The sequence below is a fragment of the Nerophis lumbriciformis genome, linkage group LG19, assembly GCF_033978685.3.
Source record: "Nerophis lumbriciformis linkage group LG19, RoL_Nlum_v2.1, whole genome shotgun sequence".
Classification (NCBI taxonomy): Eukaryota; Metazoa; Chordata; class Actinopteri; order Syngnathiformes; family Syngnathidae; genus Nerophis; species Nerophis lumbriciformis.
Genome location: NC_084566.2, coordinates 23,705,572 through 23,724,832, shown reverse-complemented (window position 1 = coordinate 23,724,832; position 19,261 = coordinate 23,705,572). Strand labels below are relative to the sequence as shown.

General features: G+C 38.3%; 1 protein-coding gene across 1 annotated transcript in view; it reads left to right on the top strand.

Annotated features, from left to right (window-relative positions):
• The window catches only part of egfra (epidermal growth factor receptor a (erythroblastic leukemia viral (v-erb-b) oncogene homolog, avian)), a 164,269-nt gene that overhangs the window by 111,210 nt on the left and 33,798 nt on the right, over positions 1-19,261 (top strand). Inside the window, exons 4-14 of the mRNA XM_061979254.2 lie at positions 5,108-5,259; positions 8,741-8,927; positions 9,167-9,298; positions 9,375-9,443; positions 9,532-9,650; positions 12,185-12,326; positions 12,622-12,738; positions 17,727-17,853; positions 17,926-17,999; positions 18,063-18,150; positions 18,815-19,014. Coding sequence (XP_061835238.2) covers positions 5,108-5,259; positions 8,741-8,927; positions 9,167-9,298; positions 9,375-9,443; positions 9,532-9,650; positions 12,185-12,326; positions 12,622-12,738; positions 17,727-17,853; positions 17,926-17,999; positions 18,063-18,150; positions 18,815-19,014 — 1,407 coding nt within the window. The remainder of the gene's footprint in view (positions 1-5,107; positions 5,260-8,740; positions 8,928-9,166; positions 9,299-9,374; positions 9,444-9,531; positions 9,651-12,184; positions 12,327-12,621; positions 12,739-17,726; positions 17,854-17,925; positions 18,000-18,062; positions 18,151-18,814; positions 19,015-19,261) is intronic.

Sequence of the window (19,261 nt, the reverse complement as noted above, 5' to 3'; positions counted from 1 at the left end):
TATTCTTTTAAAGTACCAATAGAGTGGAAAAACAAGTTGACTTTATATGCTTATTTGTGTTTCATTGTACCCATTAAACCATATCCAATTGTATTTACAATTAGCAAAGTATGTAAAAATACCTTCTAAAGGGTCGCAAAATGCCACAAATTCAGTCAGCCATTTTGAATATTCTGCTTCGAACACCTGCGGTAATTACCGTAAATTCTACGTCACTGGAGTAACTCTTCTGCACTCTGACCTTATTAGATCAGTCATACTAGAAATACGCAAACATTGGAAAGATATGTGCTGTTTATCATTCACAATCCTTATGTATGACAAGAACACATATACTTTGAATTTGAAATTGTAAAAAAATAGCTAACAATTGAGTCAACAGATCAAGGGTCCTCTCTTGCGCTCATTATACACTTTTTAAGAACATCCAGAAACTGCCAAACATACTTCATTTATATGTCGTGACCTGAAATTTAACCAAATATGAGTGATATTATTATTATAAGCGCCAACGCAGATGTCCTTGTTCTACAGAAACCATTTTAAAATAAAAAGTATATTTTTCCCCCACCTTTTTACATTTTGATGCATTTTTGAAAAAGCTCCAGGGAGCCACTAGGGCAGTGCTAAAGAGCCATATGCGGCTCTAGAGTCACGGGTTGCTGACGCCCGTCTTAGGGGAAACTGGGTAAAACATGTACACTGACAAAGCTTAACCTATATTTACTATAACAATCTACAAGGTTAATACAGTTCGCTTCTATTTCTTCCCCTTCATTTATTTGCTTTGTTTTGTAATTCAAGTTATCATTGCATATATGTATTGATACATTTGAAACAATTGTATTGTTGATAATAGAGGTCATTATTATTATTATTCAATATCAATTGTGCTATTTCTATTGGTGTTTTTTAATGCTCCATTTGTAGTGCAATAATGTTCATTGTCATTTCTGTGTTATTTACTTCACTAACTTCTTCTTTGATATCTCTTTTTTTTAATCATATTTGTACATACCGTATTTACTGATGTTGTTTGTTTTGTCTCTCTGTCTTATCCTCCTCTTGTGCCCGCAATTTCGCTCTTTGTTTTCCTTTTTTTCGTCTTTCCATTCTCTCTGTGCCAAACATTAATATAAATCCATTTAATAAAGTCAAATACAAATAAAGCAACAAGAGAAGTATCCCACATTTCTCTTTTGTAAAGTAAATCTGCACAGCAAATATGGGCATCTACACCAACAATATGATTTTACTGAGTGGCTGAACAGGACAAAAAAAAAAAGAAATGGCACTTTGAAGGCATCCATAACTGCGATGTGGCCCTCAATGAAAACAAGTTTGACACCCCTGATTTATTCTCTTTATTGTGACATTACAAATTGTGTTTATTTTTGTAAGAATGTAGCATTACAGGTTAATTCTGGTAAGATTATGATTTATTTAAAAAATATGCTTTCTTTTTCTTTTTCTTTTAAGAAAATAAAAATGTTCTTAAAAAGGTTTTTGTTTTTTTTAATCATGATATCATCACAGTTTTTTCCTAATGTTTCATAAGAACGTAACAAGATGGCTTGTCGTACAGAATATATGGAACTTAGTATGATGCACTCCGACACCTGCACTGTAAAGTCATTAAACAACTATATTGTTTAACAAATGGAGTCCTTTTGGGTATCATTAAGTTGCAGCAAGAGGAAAATCAAACCGTTCCATTGAGGCGAGCTTGCAGTGGTTCGTGTGTTGATTTAGCCTGACCTTGTTTAGTTCTTGTGCGTTGCGGCCAAATAAGGAAGTCACTTTATGGTCCCAACAGGCTATCAGGCTATTTACCACCTGCAGAGCCGTTATGAAACCACTCTAGGCAGAATGTTTTCTTGTTTTAGCAATCTCCTTGTGTAGCACCCAAGTCTGGAGGGTGGGGGGAGGTTTTGCTGACGTCACTTGCCTCAGGAGGAAACAGCTGTGCAATATTTGCTATACAAGCCAATTAGGAGTAGTTAGCATTTCAATCAGCGAGCGAATCCCAATTCAGGCTGTTTTGTTTGCTTATTACCATTTTGTTTGAGGAATAATTACACAGCTTGCATGGCTCCTCTAATTAATTTAAAGCTGGTTGGTGTGCTCTGGACAGTTGGGTCGGTTCCCATCAGAGACGACCCTCAGGGATAAACTAATGAGGAGGCCAAGGGAGGATGACAGAAGACAGATGTTTGTGGCCTAATTCTCGCTGATTTAGTGCCCACAGTTGTTGTTTTGCATGAATTCAGAATAACTATACAGCACAAGAACACACACACATTGTACACGATCTAATGAAATCCGACACAAGGGTTTGTGCTTTGAGAAAGATAATAATGCTCAGAGAGGTGGTTATTTAACAACATATAACATTTTAAGCTGTTGTTGGAATGCACGGCATAACACTGACAACTGTTTCTAATATTTTTGACAACCTTACTTTATGTAATGATAATAAAACTATAATGCGATGCACATCTACACCAATGCAAATGACAACCTATAAAGTGTGTTAATTATTACTTGATTGATCAAACAAAATAATCCATAGATTACTCGATTACTAAAATTATCATTAGCTGCAGCCAGGGCTGGAATTTTTGGGCCTTGTGCCCACCTAAAAGTGATATGCGCCACGGACACATTGGCCTTGATGCCACGATGGACGCATTTCATTTCCTCAGCGTGATTTTCGTGTCATTACGCCTTCTTTGATCAGTGGTGTTACACAGTGCTTAACAACACAAAGCATCACCAGACAACGTTCCCACTAAGGTGCACGCGCCTGCGCAATTGCGCACTGCTCACACGTCCTCTGCGCAAATCAAATCTATGCTGTGACTCTAAACAAAATCAACACATAATATTTGTTCTGTAGTATTTTGCAATGCAACTCTGTGAGTGACAGGTGACAGCAAGCAGCCCTGACAGATAAAACAATGTTTGACAACACTGTTCAAATATTGTAAAGTCTTGTCAACGCGATTTAAATAGGACAAGAATTCCATCGATCACTTTTGAGCAAAACTGTTTATATTCGGCCGTAATCACACCAAAGCATTATTTAAAAAAAATTATATCTAGAAAAATTTTTGTTTTTCTGCTAAAAAATCCATGTTTTAAACCAACTCTTTGTCATCTGTCATATCAACAGCAGTGTCTCTCTCTCTCTCACCTGCACCAACACATGCACTCATGGCACTTAGCCACCGATTCGTTTATGGCCACAAAAAAAGTCAGACACCTCTAACACCACACAAAGTGTAAATGCGAGGTCGTTTCACTATGACTTCTCAATCAGACGTGTGCTTAATCTATAACCATTTATTAAGAATGTTCATTTATGGATATTTATCATGTAATGTTGTTACTTGATTACAGAAATGCTAATAAAAAGATATATTTTACAGACAAAATGTTTCAGGAATGTTAAGTTAAAGTTAAAGTACCCATGACACTCTAACCACTAGGCCACTGAGCAGGTTGTACAATTAATACCATGCTTACATCTCATTGTGCAACATGAGAATGTTTTAAGGGGAACTAAATGTGATTTCTGAAAGGGGTACAAATTTTTTCCAAACATGGACCCTCACCCAGACTATACAATATAATACAATACATTGCTCGTTGATCTGCTGCTGATGGGACGAGCGATGTGTCTTTCCATGTGTGTGCAATGCAAGTCTCACAACCTCCCATACATCGCTACAAAACCTTGCGATAACAGCGACATCATCATTCTTATTTTTGGGCCAAAATAACGCGTTATACATTAGAACAAGCATTTTATGACAATTAATAATAATTTTCACAAACAAAACAATACAAATGCTTATACATACTTTAACAATTGGAACGAGATGTTTACCCTTTTTTTGGGCCGTTTGATAATACCGACATTTATTGTGTATGTATGCCACCCACAGAGAGAAAGACAGTAAATGACTGACAAAGAGGCTTTGTCCTGTTTTTTTCATTCTGCTATAGATAGCTAAAACAATGATGCGTGGATTTTAATTTAACTTTCGGGAAATGTCAGAATTGCAATACGGAAGAAGTGATTACTTTTTGGGGGCGATCCGGATCACTGTCTAGATTACTTTTTAAAGACTTAAGGCCTGATGTTCTAGTTTCAATGTTGATCTGTTTTCTACTTTTTTGGCCGTAATACTTTCTCGTACTCTATAATGTGTAAACATTTCAAGCACATGGTTTGTGATTCAAGAGCAAATGTGGATGGCTGACATTTTACAGTACACCAAAGCCGTCATTTTTCTACTACACATCTGGAAGACACTTCGGTTGTTGGATCCTGTTTCAAACCCATAAATCTTGACTTTAAAGAGCATTAAAAAAAGAGTCTATTATACGCCAGTAAATGTGCTGGTAATATGAGCGAATGTGTGTCAGTGAGTGTGCATGCTAGGTGGAAGAGTTCTCATTCACGGTGCGGGTGTGTCGTGTGCTGTGCCAGTCAGAAGCCGTCAGACCGGCTCTGGCTAGACTGAAGATGCAGCAATGGAAGACGCATCCTTTAGAAAAGAAAAATAATCCCCTTTTTGTTGTGTCAGCACTAATCTGGAAAAGACATCCTTATCCAAACTACCGGTAATGACTGCCAACAGTAAAGTAAAGAATCACAACGCAGCCTTATTGTAAGATTAGCACTTGCTTTAAATCCTTACACACATCAGTAGCGTGTTCTTGGCGATGACTGAGGTGGCCTGGCGATGTCGTTTTGTTCCGTTGTTGTTCTTTGCAGCCTGCGTAGCGACGGGAAGTTTCCCACCCTATGCCAGTACAAATGCAGCCGTCTCATTTTCAGCCATGAGCAAGATTTGTGCTTTGTTGTGGAGAATTGATTCCAATTGTAGACACAACCCACTCGAGTTATTTTTACATGCAAGCAGACCAAGTTATGACTAGACGGGAAAAATGCACAAGCCTCTTTTGTTTTGTTTGTGCGTGTAGTATTTCGTGTCTGTTGTGTAATGTGTGTGCCAGCATTGCAGACCCTAATCGTCTGGGCCGTCACATGCAGTTACAGATAAGATTGTCTTGTTTTACTTTTCTCTTTCGTCAGTGTGCCAAGGCATCACCAACCGTTTAAACCTGCTGGGCTCCAAAGAGGACCACTACCTAAACATGGTGAAGACCTACAGCAACTGCACTGTGGTTCTGGAAAACCTGGAGGTCACATACATGGAGGAGAACCGCGACCTGTCCTTCCTCAGGGTAATAAAAAAAGCAATACATTTTTCTATAGTGCCTCGATGTCCAAAGTGCGGTCTGGGGGCCATTTGGATCAATATTAAATATAAAAAACCCAAAACCAGAGAAGTTGGCACGTGGTGTAAATCGTAAATAAAAACAGAATACAATGATTTGCAAATCCTTTTCAATCTATATTCAATTGAATAAACTGCAAAGACAAAATACTTAATATTCAAACTGGAAAATGTTGTTATTTTCTGCAAATATTAGCTCATTTGGAATTTTATGCCTGCAACAAAGCTGGCACAAGTGGCAAAAAAAGACACAGAAAGTTGAGGAATGCTCATCAAACACTTATTTGGAACATCCCACAGGTGAACAGGCTAATTGGGAACAGGTTGTTGCCATGATTGGGTATAAAAGCAGCTTCCATGAAATGCTCAGTCATTCACAAACAAGGATGGGGCGAGGGTCACCAATTTGTGAATAAATGCATGAGCAAATTGTCCAACAGTTTAAGAACAACATTTCTCAATGAGCTATTGCAAGGAATTTAGGGATTTCACTATCTACGGTCCGTAATATCATCAAAAGGTTCAGATAATCTGGAGAAATCACTGCACATAAGCGATGCTATTACTGACCTTCGATCCCTCAGGCGGTACTGCATCAAAAAGCGACATCAGTGTGTAAAGGATATCACCACATGGGCTCAGGAACACTTCAAAAAACACTGTCAGTAACTACAGTTCGTCGCTACATCTGTAAGTGCAAGTTAAAACTCTACTATGCAAAGCAAAACCCAGAAATGCTGCCGGCTTCGCTGGGCCCGAGCTCATCTAAGATGGACTGATGCAAAGTGGAAAAGTGTTCTGTGGTCTGACGAGTCCACATTTCAAATTGTTTTTGGAAACTGAAGATGTCGTGTCCTCCGGACCAAAGAGGAAAAAAAACATCCGGATTGTTATAGGCGCAAAGTTGAAAAGCCAGCATCTGTGATGGTATGGGGGTGTATTAGTGCCCAAGACATGGGTAACTTACACATCTGTGAAGGCCCCATTAATGCTGAAAGGTACATACATGGAGCAAAATATATTGCCATCCAAGCAACGTTATCATGGACGCCCCTGCTTATTTCAGCAAGACAATGCCAAGCCACGTGTTACAACAGCGTGGCTTCATAGTTAAAGAGTGCGGGTACTAGACTGGCCTGCCTGTAGTCCAGACCTGTCTCCCTTTGAAAATGTGTGGTGCATTGTGAAGCCTAAAATACCACAACGGAGACCCCGGACTGTTGAACCACTGAAGATGTACATCAAGCAAGAATGGGAAATAATTCCACCTGAAAAGCTTAAAAAATTGGTCTCCTCAGTTCCCAAACGTTTATTGAGTGTTGTTAAAAGGAAAGGCCATGTAACACAATGGTAAAAATGCCCATGTGCTAACTTTTTTCAATGTGTTGCTGCCATTAAATACTAAGTTAATGATTATTTGCTAAAAAATTTAGTTTCTCAGTTTGAACATTGAATATCTCTTCTTTGCAGTCTATTCAATTGAAAATAAGTTGAAAAGGATTTGCAAATCATTGTATTCTTTTTTTATTTACGAATTACACAACGTGCCAACTTCACTGGTTTTGGGTTTTGTATATTATTTGGTATTGTACTCATTTTCTTTGTAAATTTCAACACAAACCTAAGCTAAGTTTGTTTTCATATAGCTTAGCATATACTTACCCACATTGAGTTAGATTTAGTATCTTCATTGCACAAGATGCATCAAAGTGGCCCCTTGCATCCTTTAAATTTTGTAAATGTGGCCTCACTGGGAAAGTTTGGACACCCCTACTATCACCATCATAAAACTTGTATTAAGTGGACAGGCTGTATCACATTTAACATTCTAAGTGGCATACAAGTGTGGGAATTAAAATAAGTTAACCATTAACAAACACACAGTCAAGTTTAAACTTGAATGACAAAAGTGTGACGTGAGGGTGATTCATGGCACCTCAAATAAATGCCACACTTCTTAATTACAGCCAGAGGTTTAGCCAAAAATTGTACTCAAGTTAGACTACTGTTACTTTAGAGTAATATGACTCTAATAAAAGTAAAAAGTAGCGATCCAAATAATTAATTAAGAAAATTTAAGTAAAATACAGTAAAAAAACTACTCAAGTACCGAGTAACTGGTGTATAACTTCTGCTCCAGTCCGGCTGTGCCAAATGATAATATAAATCCATTTAATAAAGTCAAATACAAATAAGGCAACAAGAGAAGTATCCCACACTTCTCTTTTAGTAAACCTGTACAGCCGATATGGGTATCTACATCAACAATATGATTTGCCTGAGTTAGCAAGACAGGAGAAAAAAAAACTTACAAAAAAACTTCCAGTTAATTTTGTAGCCAGTTTTTTAATAGTACTTCCAATTTGTTTGCATGTAACAGACATAGACCCTCGTAAAGCATGTACTACAAAAGATTCACATTTTACAGTCACTTAAGACTGTGCGCAACTAAAACATCTACAACTTATAGCAACATGTTTTCTCTTGTTGGAAGTTTAATTCCTATAGGCTGAGATGTGAACATTTGTATTGACACAGAAGACTGAGTCATGTGTTCTTGCCTGCTGTAAGAAGTCGACCTAACAAGCCAAATTATTGCGTATTTGCAAGCAGTAATACATTGATTCAAATACCGGTAAATATAATTATAACATTAACAAATGTACTAATCGTAAAAGTAGTGTACCTTCTTCTTCACAAAAATGCACAAGAAAAATATGAAAAATATGTTGCATTTAAAAACTTCTCTTATAAGTACAATTTATCAAAAAGTTACTTAAGTACAGAAAATGTAACAGTGTAAATGTAACGCGTTATTACCCTGTTTTGTGTGATTTTTGAAGTGTTTTTTTTCCAGACAATTCTTGATTTACCAACTTCAGTAGCCTCCGACTTTTTTAAAATGTTTTTTAAATTTTATTTATATTTGCATTTTTTAATGTTTGGACACAAATTCCAATTTGGAGTAAAACAAACATTGATCTAATTGTTTAAATTTGACTTAATAAGCTGAATCACAAACAATTGACATTTTACTTAAGGACTCAAACTGCACTATCATGATGGTTTTCTACTCACTCCCTGTCTCAGCGAGCCTCGCCGGCCAGGGCATCTAAGCCAACATCCTCTGGGGCATTGGCTATCATTCATTAGCTGGCGGGAAAAGCAATCGCAATTACTATAGTTAACTTTTTTTTTGGCTTTTACTACGAGCATCAAAGTACTGTGGAGTAGGCAAGTGTGAATTGTTTTTGACTAATGGACTTGAAGGATTATTTTTCCTTTTGATTAATTTCTATTTGAAACAAAAAAAGGTCCTCCAATGAGCACGGCCAAGAAAAATAACTACAACTTAAGGGAGAAACCATTATGGTGTCTTGCCTTTTCTCATCTACATTGTGTTTGCTTTGTGTCCAACTCTTCTCTAGACGATAGAAGAAGTGGGTGGCTACGTCCTCATCGCCCTCAACACGGCCTCCGAGATTCCGTTGGACAACCTGCGAATTATCCGTGGTCACTCACTGTACGAGGGAGGTTTCGCCCTCACTGTGCTGGCTAATAATGACAAAGCCACAGGTCAGGGAACCAGAAAGCTTCTTCTCAATAGCCTGACAGGTCAGTGTCAAGAAGTTTTCTCTTTAATTTGCACAGTAAACATTTACAGCAGTGTCTCGGTTTTTGTTAGTAATTCATTCCAAAAGGTCATACGAAAACCTGCATTGTATTTGTTTACAGAATAGATGTTAGACTTCTTGTCCTTCACTTATCATGTACCATGTGGGAACTTGGGATTTTCTGTACCATTACGACCCTAACTTAACAAGGATTCAAGTTTGGATTTTTTGGGTTTTCAGAAATACTCAAAGGAGGTGTGAAGTTTGGGAAGAACCAGCTGTGCAACGTGGAGACCATTCAGTGGTACGACATTGTAAATGTGGACAATAAACCCAAAATGGAGCTGCCGACAGCCAGCAACAACCAGCTTTGTGAGTAATGCATTCCCAACATGAGAGCACAGGAACACACACAAGTCAATAAGTCTTCAAAAACTCTCTTTTTAAGGTCAAAAATGTAACTCGAGCTGCTTTAACGGATCCTGTTGGGCACCTGGGCCAGAAGACTGTCAGACTTGTAAGATTCTTTCTGTGATTGTAACCTAAAATTCATGAGTAAGTATATCAACCATCATGATTAAGGATATGTTATTTGCTTTGTGCAGTCACCAAGCTGAACTGTGCACAGCAGTGCTCCAAAAGGTGCAGAGGACCTTCACCCAGTGACTGCTGCAACGAGCACTGTGCTGCAGGGTGCACGGGACCCCGGCCCACCGACTGTCTGGTCAGCACATTATACCACTTTAACAATAAATCACTTGGTAGACACAGCGAAAAATACAAAAAGGGAAAATAAATGTAAAAAAAAAAACGTTTTTATTAAATAAAATAATTATTTAATCAGTTTGTTTCAAAGAGGGTATTAGTGCCACACTAGAAATAAAACATTTAAAAAGGCTATGAGACGAAAAATATATTTTTCCACAAAAATACGGAGAATTGCCAATTTTAGTCATACAATATTCATATGACAAATTTTTAGGAATATTGCATCATTGTCCTCATAACTTTGCACATCTTTACTTGCGTATATATTTTTTCCATTTTCATAATTTGCTATGCAACAATTAAACAAAGCAAGTATACGGGTGTTTAGTATAGGGCTGTCAATGTTAACGCAATGACAACATGTTAACTATCATTTCCTGTAATGGAATTTTTTGACGCGCGATGAAATGTAGCGTTGAAAATGTAATTGCGTTCAATTACTGTTAAGCCACAAACGGACAAAATCTACATTATGGAAAGCCCATGTTCAAAGTCATTGTAAGACTCCTGACAAGACAAGACTATTTGCATTCATAATCGCTGTGAACAAAGGCCTGCTGGCGCTCTTGCATTCAGAGGGGTGGAGCTTTACTTCCATGTTAAGATTACAGTTTAATGCATTGATAACATAAACTGTAGATTGTTACTGTAACTGGTTTAGTAAGATGGGATAAAAGCTCAGCAGAAAGGAAAGACGGTAGGCAGGAAGTTTAAAGTAACTTCTTTGGCGGAGACTTTCACGTCGTTATAACATGTCAAGACACCTTTTCTAAAACCAAACAGACACTCCGGGCTTTACAATAATAGCGCTACTCGTCACATCTGGTCTAGCTACACTAACAAAATAAAAAAATGTTTACCTTACAATTATGCTTTTTCAAAGATGTTTTGTAATCTGTGGTATTTCTACCTAAATAAATGCTCGTACATCAGTTGAGAAATATGGGGGGAATTTTCTGGCAGGCTAAAATATTGTGTATATTATTTTATAACATTCTGTGGTTGATAGTCCTCAATTACACAATGTTTAGCAGGCTGAATATTACACTTTATTAAGAAATACAGAAGGTTCAAACATTGTCATGGAGCGATATGAATATCATTAACTTGCACAACATGTGATGTACAGAATATCAGAAGCATTTATTCAGGTAGAAATATCACAGATTACATTACCAAACATCTTTAACAATCAAAACATGATTATAACAATCCACATGTTTTATTATTGCGTTAAAGTGGTATCAAAACATAGAACTGTAGCTCCTCTCCTCTGAATGCAAGTGCTTCTACAGCAGGAATACAAAATACGAAATCTGGCAAAACGGCAACGTAATTTTTTAAAAATTGTTATTAAAAGCATGTTTATGTCCATCTTGTGTTGAGCTGTTTAAAAAAGCATACAGTTTGAAAAACATTTCATTTAAACTAATTGTCCAGTCATGGTATTAAAAGCTTGAAAATTATGTGTCTAAGGTACACTTGATATTGATGAAAACATATATTTATCTGCGACTAATCACGATTAATTTTGAGTTAACTATGAACACAATGCAATTAATCACGATTAAATATTTTAACCGTTTTACAGCCCTAGTTTAATATGTCACAACAAATTTGTTATTCACATAAAATAGGACTTTATTCTTGTATTTCTCGAAAAAGATTTTCTCACATTACTGACATTACATATTTTTTTGTTGTTATGTAAAAATGCAATCTTATTTTTGTAAAACTCAACTTTTTTTGTAGAGAAAAAATATTCTCATAAGATTCTGACTTTTTTTTTAACAGACTTTTTTCTCGTACCATACTTTACTCAATGATTTAATATTTTTTCTTGTGTAAAAATACCAGCATTGTTTCTCGTTAATTAGATTATACTGTAGATTTGTTTTTATTTGAAGACTATTTTTTATCCTGTTCTTATTACTTTTTTGTGGAGAAATAAGGAGATCTCATTGTCATGCGATAACATATTTTTTTCTTGCAGAAATACAACTTTATTTTCGTAAAAATAAGCCTTTTTATTTATCGTTCTTTCTGTAGTATATACTTTTTTGTGAAAGTCAACTTTTTATTTTATTCTTGTGAGACTACAATGTTTTTCTTCTAAAAATACAACTTTATTCTAGTAAAATTGTGACTTTCCTCTAAGATTACGACATCTAACATTTTTTACTTTTATTTTGATAATATTACCAGTTTATTCAGTGTATAACATGGTATTTAACAATGATTTACATACAGTATTGATACAGTTATAGGAAGCGCAGCCAAGTGCGCATCAATAAATTATGTAGGTTATTTTTAGGAGCGACCCCCAGATTATTTACAGTATACGTAATTTACATCATTTTAAAAAGTCTTGTCTTGGGCTTTAAAAAGGCATATGAGATTGTGTATTTAGCAGCTGTGAGAGCACTGAGTCTGAGGCCGCCATAGAGGAATGCAATGTTATCATTAGCCTTTCTAATGTTTGTGCTGCAGGCCTGTCGGGACTTTCAGGACGACGGGGTGTGCAAGGACTCCTGTCCGGGCCTCATGCGCTACGACCCCAACCTGCACCAGCTGGTCCCCAACCCGCACGGAAAGTACAACTTCGGCGCAACCTGTGTCAAGAGCTGCCCACGTAAGAATGTCTTAACAGATGCTACTGTAGATGTTTATCCAATTGCTACGTTGTGCATGAATACCTTGTTGTATTGTTGTTGTTAAACATTAAGTGGTTCTTAGTTTAAATATAAACCTTACAGACAAGCAAAGAAAATGATTGAGTTTCTCGCCGTGTTAATGTCACATCTGTTCTTTCTATCTTTAACTTCCACGTTACACCATCACATTTTTTGCTTTATGCTTGAATATAATGTATGTCTATATTGTACCATTCGAAAGTGAAACATGCTGTGTCGCAATCCTCCTCCCAGATAACTACGTCGTGACAGACCACGGTGCGTGCGTAAGGGCCTGCAGCGGCAACACTTACGAGGTGGAGGAGGGCGGGATCAGGAAGTGTGCCAAGTGTGATGGACTGTGCCCTAAAGGTGAGGCGCTAAACTATCACTGTGCAACCAGGGAACGTCCTCTTTACTCATCCTATCATTACATTTGCCTCCTGTGATCCAGTGTACATAACCCCTATAATAGGGAAAAACATGCAGAACACAGAACTGATCCAAAAGCACCATAAAATGCTGGAAATGCCAAAAAACACACAAAACCCTCAAAAACCACGGTATGAGAGAAATGCTGTAACTTCACGGAACAAAATGGACATTATCCAGGCTACCAAGGAAGACAGCCACGCTACCGAGGAAGCTTGTCAGTGTCCGATTTACTGAACTACCTAATGTGTTTGCGCACAAGCTAAAAGTCAGCAATGTCCGTTTCCTGCTTAACAGAGTTTTTTTTCCCAAGTATAGATATTTAACCTTTTTTTTTTTTTTTTTTTTTTTTTTTTTTTTTTTTGTCCTGTCCAGCTTCTCAGGCAAAGCATATAGTTGATGGAAAAAAATATATATATATATTTTTTTTTTTTGCAAAAGCGTCCACTAATCAATTCATTGAGAGCTACACCTGAAAAACTTAAATAACTTTTATCCTTTCACACTGTTCATTATTCAGATCTTCATCCTCGCTTTGACTTGAGGTGAAACATTGGTGGTTACATTATCATAACTTGCATTTCATGCTAAAACTTTCAAATTCTTAATTTTTTGGGAAAAACAATTCAAATACTGTTCTTTGAATGCACATAATTACTTATTTTTGTAATATTTTTACAAATCAAAGTCGTTAAACTCAAGTATTACAGCCGGAGCTTGTTATGTTAACGCAATTGTTTTGCACAGATCGAACAGCTCAGTAATCTGGGTAGTGACAAGGTTAGCTAAGCTACCAGGAAGTTAGCCAAACTACCAAAGAAGTTAGCCAAGCTACCAAGGTAGTTAGCCAGTCTACTAGAAAGTTAGTCAAACGACCAGGAATTTAGCCAAGCTACCAAAAATGTTAACCAAGCTACCAATGATTTAGCCATGCTACCAGGAAGTTAACCAAGCTACTAAGGTAGTTAGCAGAGCTACCAAGAAAATTAGCCAAGCTACCAGGAAGTTAACCTAACTACTAAGGTAGTTAGCAGAGCTATCAAGGAAGTTAGTCAAGCTACCAGGAAGTTAGCCAAACTACCAAAAAAGTTAGCCAAGCTACCAAAGAAGTTAGCCAAGCTACCAAAGAAGTTAGCCAAGCTACCAAGGAAGTTAGCCAGGCTACTAGAAAGTTAGCCAAGCCACCAGAAAGTTAGTCAAACAACCAGTAAGTGAGCCACGCTATCAGAAAGTTGGCCAAACTGCCAGAAAGTTAGCCAAGCTGCCAAAGAAGTTAGCCAAGCTGCCAAAGAAGTTAGCCAAGCTGCCAAAGAAGTGAGCCAAGCTGCAAAAGAAGTTAGCCAGGCTACTAGAAAGTTAGCCAAGCTACCGAAAGTTAGCCATGCTACTAAGGAAGTTAGCCAAGCTACTAAGGTAGTTGGCAGAGCTACCAAAACAGTTAGCCAAACTACCAGGAAGTGAGTCTTGCTATCTGAAAGTTGGCCAAACTGCCAGGAAGTTAGCCAAGCTACCAAGGAAGTTAGCCAAACTACCAAGCAAATTAGCCAAGCTACCTAGGAAGTTAGCCATGATACCAAAGAGGTTAGCCATGATACCAGGAAGTTAACCAAGCTACTAAGGAAGTTAGCCAAGCTACAAAGGTGGTTAGCAGAGCTACCAAGGAAGTTAGCCAAGCTACCAGGAAGTTCGCCAAGCTACCAGGAAGTTAGCCAAGCTACAAAGGTAAATTATCCAAGCAACAAAGGTAAATTAACCAAGCTACTAAGGACGTTAACCAAGCTACTAAGGACGTTAACCAAGCTACTAAGGTAGTTAGCAGAGCTACCAAGAAAGTTAGCCAAGCTACCAGGAAGTTAGCCAAGCTACAAAGGTAAATTATCCAAGGAACAAAGGTAAATTAACCAAGCTACTAAGGACGTTAACCAAGCTACTAAAGATGTTAACCAAGCTACTAAGGTAGTTAGCAGAGCTACAAAGGAAGTTAGCCAAGCTACCAGGAAGTTAGCCAAGCTACAAAGGTAAATTATCCAAGCAACAAAGGTACATTAACCAATCTACCAGGAAGTTAACCAAGCTACTAAGGACGTTAACCAAGCTACTAAGGTAGTTAGCAGAGCTACCAAGGAAGTTAGTCAAGCGCCTAGAAAGTTAGCCAAACTACTAGGAAGTTAGCCAACATAGCAAAAAGGTTAGCCAATCTACCAAGGAAATTAGCCAGACTACTAGAAAGTTAGCCACACTACCAGAAAGTTACCCGAACTACCAGGAAGTGAGCTAAGCTATCAGAAAGTTAACCAAACTGCCATGAAGTTAGCCAAGCTACCAAGAAAGTTAGCCTGACTACCAGGGAAGTTAGCCAAGCTGCCAAGAAAGTTAGCCAAGCGACCATGAAGTTAGCTAAGCTACCGAGGAAGTTAGCCAAGCTACCAAGGACGTTAGCCATGCTACCAAAGAAGTTAACCAAGCTACCAAGGACGTTAGCCATGCTACCAAAGAAGTTAACCAAGCTACCAAGGACGTTAGCCAATCTACCAAGGACGTTAGCCAAGCTACCAAGGACATTAGCCATGCTACCAAAGAAGTTAACCAAGCTACTAAGGAAGTTAGCCGAGCGACTGATGTAGTTAGCAGAGCTACCAAGGAAGTTAGCCAAGCTACCAGGATGTTAGCCAAGCATTAGCCAAGCTACCAAGGTACCATGTGGTTGGTGCGTTGTATTGGGGAGTGGGAATTTCAGAGTTCCAAGTCCGAATTTTAACTGGAACGCCCCTCGAGGTCAAATTTCTGACTCAGAAAGTCGGAGCATCCTCACTACCCCTGAGTTTGTTTCAAGGATGGCTGCTCTGGATGTTAACAATGATGTCTACTTCTGTAATATTCGTTATTAGCACTTCTGATGTTTTTTTGTGGCAGTAAATCCGCCATATACAATGTAGTGTTAACGTCACTGTAGTGTGACCTACATTTATTTCATGTGGTATATACGCTGTACATCGCTAGCAGTAACATCTGTGTTTCCGTTTCATCCACGTTGTTTGAAGGTTGTAGAAAGAGTCCATATTTTCCCACAAGTTGTTTACATTCAGACAAGGCAAGCGCAAAAAATAGCTTTCGTGGATGTGGCCATCTTGATTTCCGACCTCGTAACTGAAACGTTCAGAATTCGCCTGTGACGTTGTTCCCAGCTCTGACCTCCAACTTCTGAGGTAAATGGAAGGCAGCATGAGCTACCAGTAAGTTAGTTAGGCTACAAAGGAAGTTAACCAAGCGCCCTACAATTGAAGGATATTCATCTGGGATGCCTAGAAGAAAGTTGGCAAACAAAGTTTGTACATATCCTTGTTAAATACTTCATATTTTACAGTACTATAGAGGAAGTTTTCAGCCAAGGGTTTTTTTGGTTTTGGGTGGCTATGTTTTGGAGTATTTAGATAGACAATGCTGTGCATTTTCCCTTGTCAACCGCTGTACTCGAGTGCCTACCCGAGTACTCCCATTTCCACATACCACACTCTAAAGCAAATATCCCACTATTTACCACATTTATTCTTTATTGTTCCTGCAATTTGTGTGTGAAGACCACAATTTGACATTCTTAGTCACAGTTCACAGATTTTATCAACAGTGAGATTTCTGCTGTACGGGGTGTATCTCTTAAAGCTACCCTAGATAAAACATCAAATACTTGGTTTGAAGTCATGGTGATGAGTAATATATATATATATTATAAAAGCTACAACATTAGTATTTGTGAGCTGTTGAGGTCCAATACACTATTTATTTTTGAGGTGATAATATAACTTTTTTAGTTAACAAGTTAACTGGTTTAGCTTTATCCAGTCTTTGTGATAGGCTAAGCCAGTGTTTTTCAACCACTGTGCACGGCACATGGGTGCCGTGAGATATTGTCTGGTGTGCCGTGGGAAATTACCTTCACCTAATTGGTCTAAAAAATATTATTTGCAAATCAATAATTATAATCTGCAAAAGAGCTTGCCAGTGTAACCATGTAATACTCCATATCAATAGGTGGCAGCAGGTAGCTCATTGCTTTGTAGAAGTCGGAACACGTCGAGGATGGTTTGTAGTGATCCCAATATGCAGAGCACAGCGTGCAGGTAAAAAGGTATGTTACGCTTAAACCAAAAATGAACAAAAGGCAAGTCCTGCTAGGAAAAGGCACTGAAGCATAGGGATGGCTATGCAAAACGAAAGTAAAACTGAACTGGCTACAAAGTAAACAAAAACAGAATGCTGGACGACAGCAAAGACTTACAGTGTGTGTCCGTACATGACATGACAATCAACAATGTCCCCACAAAGAAGGATTGTGTCCGCACAACTGAAATAGTCTTGTTTGCCAATACAAAGCAGGTCAGGCAATAGCACTCAAAGGAAGGTGTGAAGCTGCTGCAGGAAAACACCAACAAAACAGGAAGAGCCACCAAAATAACAGCGCAAGACAGGAACTAAAGCATTACACACATGAAAACAACAACAAACTAAAAAAAAAAGACAACCTGGTGGAGTTTCATTTTTTAACATTTGTGCTGGTGGTGTGCCTCTGTATTTTTTTCAAGGAAAAAATGTGCCTTGGCTCAAAAAAGGTTGAAAAACACTGGGCTAAGCTAATGAGCATATATGGGGGGAAAAACACTTTATATATGTTTATATTTTATACAGTAAACAAGCCTTATACTTGTTACGTAGAATGTCATACATTAATTTGGTTGTGTGTAATCTCATTTTCAACATTTTGGGGCTGTTTTTAAGTCATAGTCAAGGATTCTAATGATCTAATATGCCTTTGGTGGCTCACTGGTGGCAACATTAGGTAGACCTAAAGTAGTTATATCATAACACCAGCTTTCATCAAAATACTATTGTTTATTTCCAATAGTGACATGTTATTTCTTACTTGCTGACAGTGTGCAATGGACTGGGCACAGGCCACCTGACACACACCCTGTCCATCAATGCCACCAACATTGATTCGTTCAAAAACTGCACCAAAATAAATGGCAACATCGCTTTAATTCACACGTCTATTCACGGGTAAGTGGAGCACAATAATACGGCAGCACTCATGCACACATTAGTGACTATATGTGCACTTGATGTTCATAGAGATACATACACCAAAACACCAAAGATGGACCCCGCCCAGCTGGACGTGTTTAAGACAGTAAAAGAAATAACAGGTAAGGCCTCTTTAAAAAGATTGAAGTAATGCAGCATCACACTTAAGACTTGTTCGTCTTCAGGATACCTGTGGATCCAAACATGGCCGACGAGCATTAACTCCCTCAGTCCATTCGACAACCTGGAGATCATTCGAGGACGAACCAAGCGGTGAGGAGAGGTCTTACCCAAGCTACCAAGAAAGTTAGCCAAGCTACCAAGAAAGTTAGCCAAGCTACCAAGAAAGTTAGCCAAGCTACCAAGAAAGTTAGCCAGGTTACTATAAAGTTAGCCAGACTACCAGGGAAGTTAGCCAAGCGGCCAAGGAAGTTAGCCAAGCTAACTAGGAAGTTAGCCATGCTACCAAAGAAGTTAGCTAAGCGACTAATGTAGTTAGCAGAGCTACCAAAGAAGTTAGCCAAGCTACAAAAGTAAATTAGCCAAGCTACCAAGGAACTATATGGTGCGTTCCATTTGTATTGGGGAGTGGGCATTTCAGAGTTCCAAGTCTGAATTTCAACTGGAACGCCCCTTGTGGTCGAATTTCTGACTCGGAAAGTCGGAGCATTCTTACCACCCCGAGTTTGTTTCAAGGATGGCTGCTCAGGATTTAAACCGATGTCTACTTCTGTAATATTCGTTATTAGCACTTCTGTTTAATTTTTGTCGCAGTAAATCAGCCATATACAATGTAGTGTTGGACGTTTTTATATGTTAACGTCACTGTAGTGTAACCTACATTTATTTCATGTGGTATATACGCTGTACATCGCTAGCAATAGCAAAAATAATAAAAAAATCCATGAGTGTCATGAAGTTCTTGTGCGACCCGCAGAGGAAGCCGCAGTGTGGTGATGACTCAGCTGGACATCAGCTACTTGGGGCTGCGATCACTTAAAGAAATCAGCGACGGAGATGTGGTCATCATTAAGAACAAGAACCTTTGCTACACCAACAGTAGCCACTGGAAGGGGCTCTTTAAATCCGAGACCCAGGCTGCTATTGTGGACGAAAATGCTGACGTGGATACATGTGGTAAGTCTCTTAAACCTGCAATATCCAACACATTTGGGACAGTATTTTTCTGAGAATGAGAAACCACAACTCTCGTTGACTAGCTATTTAGCTTCCTGGCGACCGAAGCGACATTCAGGAAATAATACATACCGTAAATTAATTATGTATTTAAAAAAAGACGACTAATCACCGCTGTTTCGCTGTTGACGTGAAGTTAGATTTTGTCTAACGTGTACGTCAAGCTTTGCCGAAGGCTTCTAAGGGG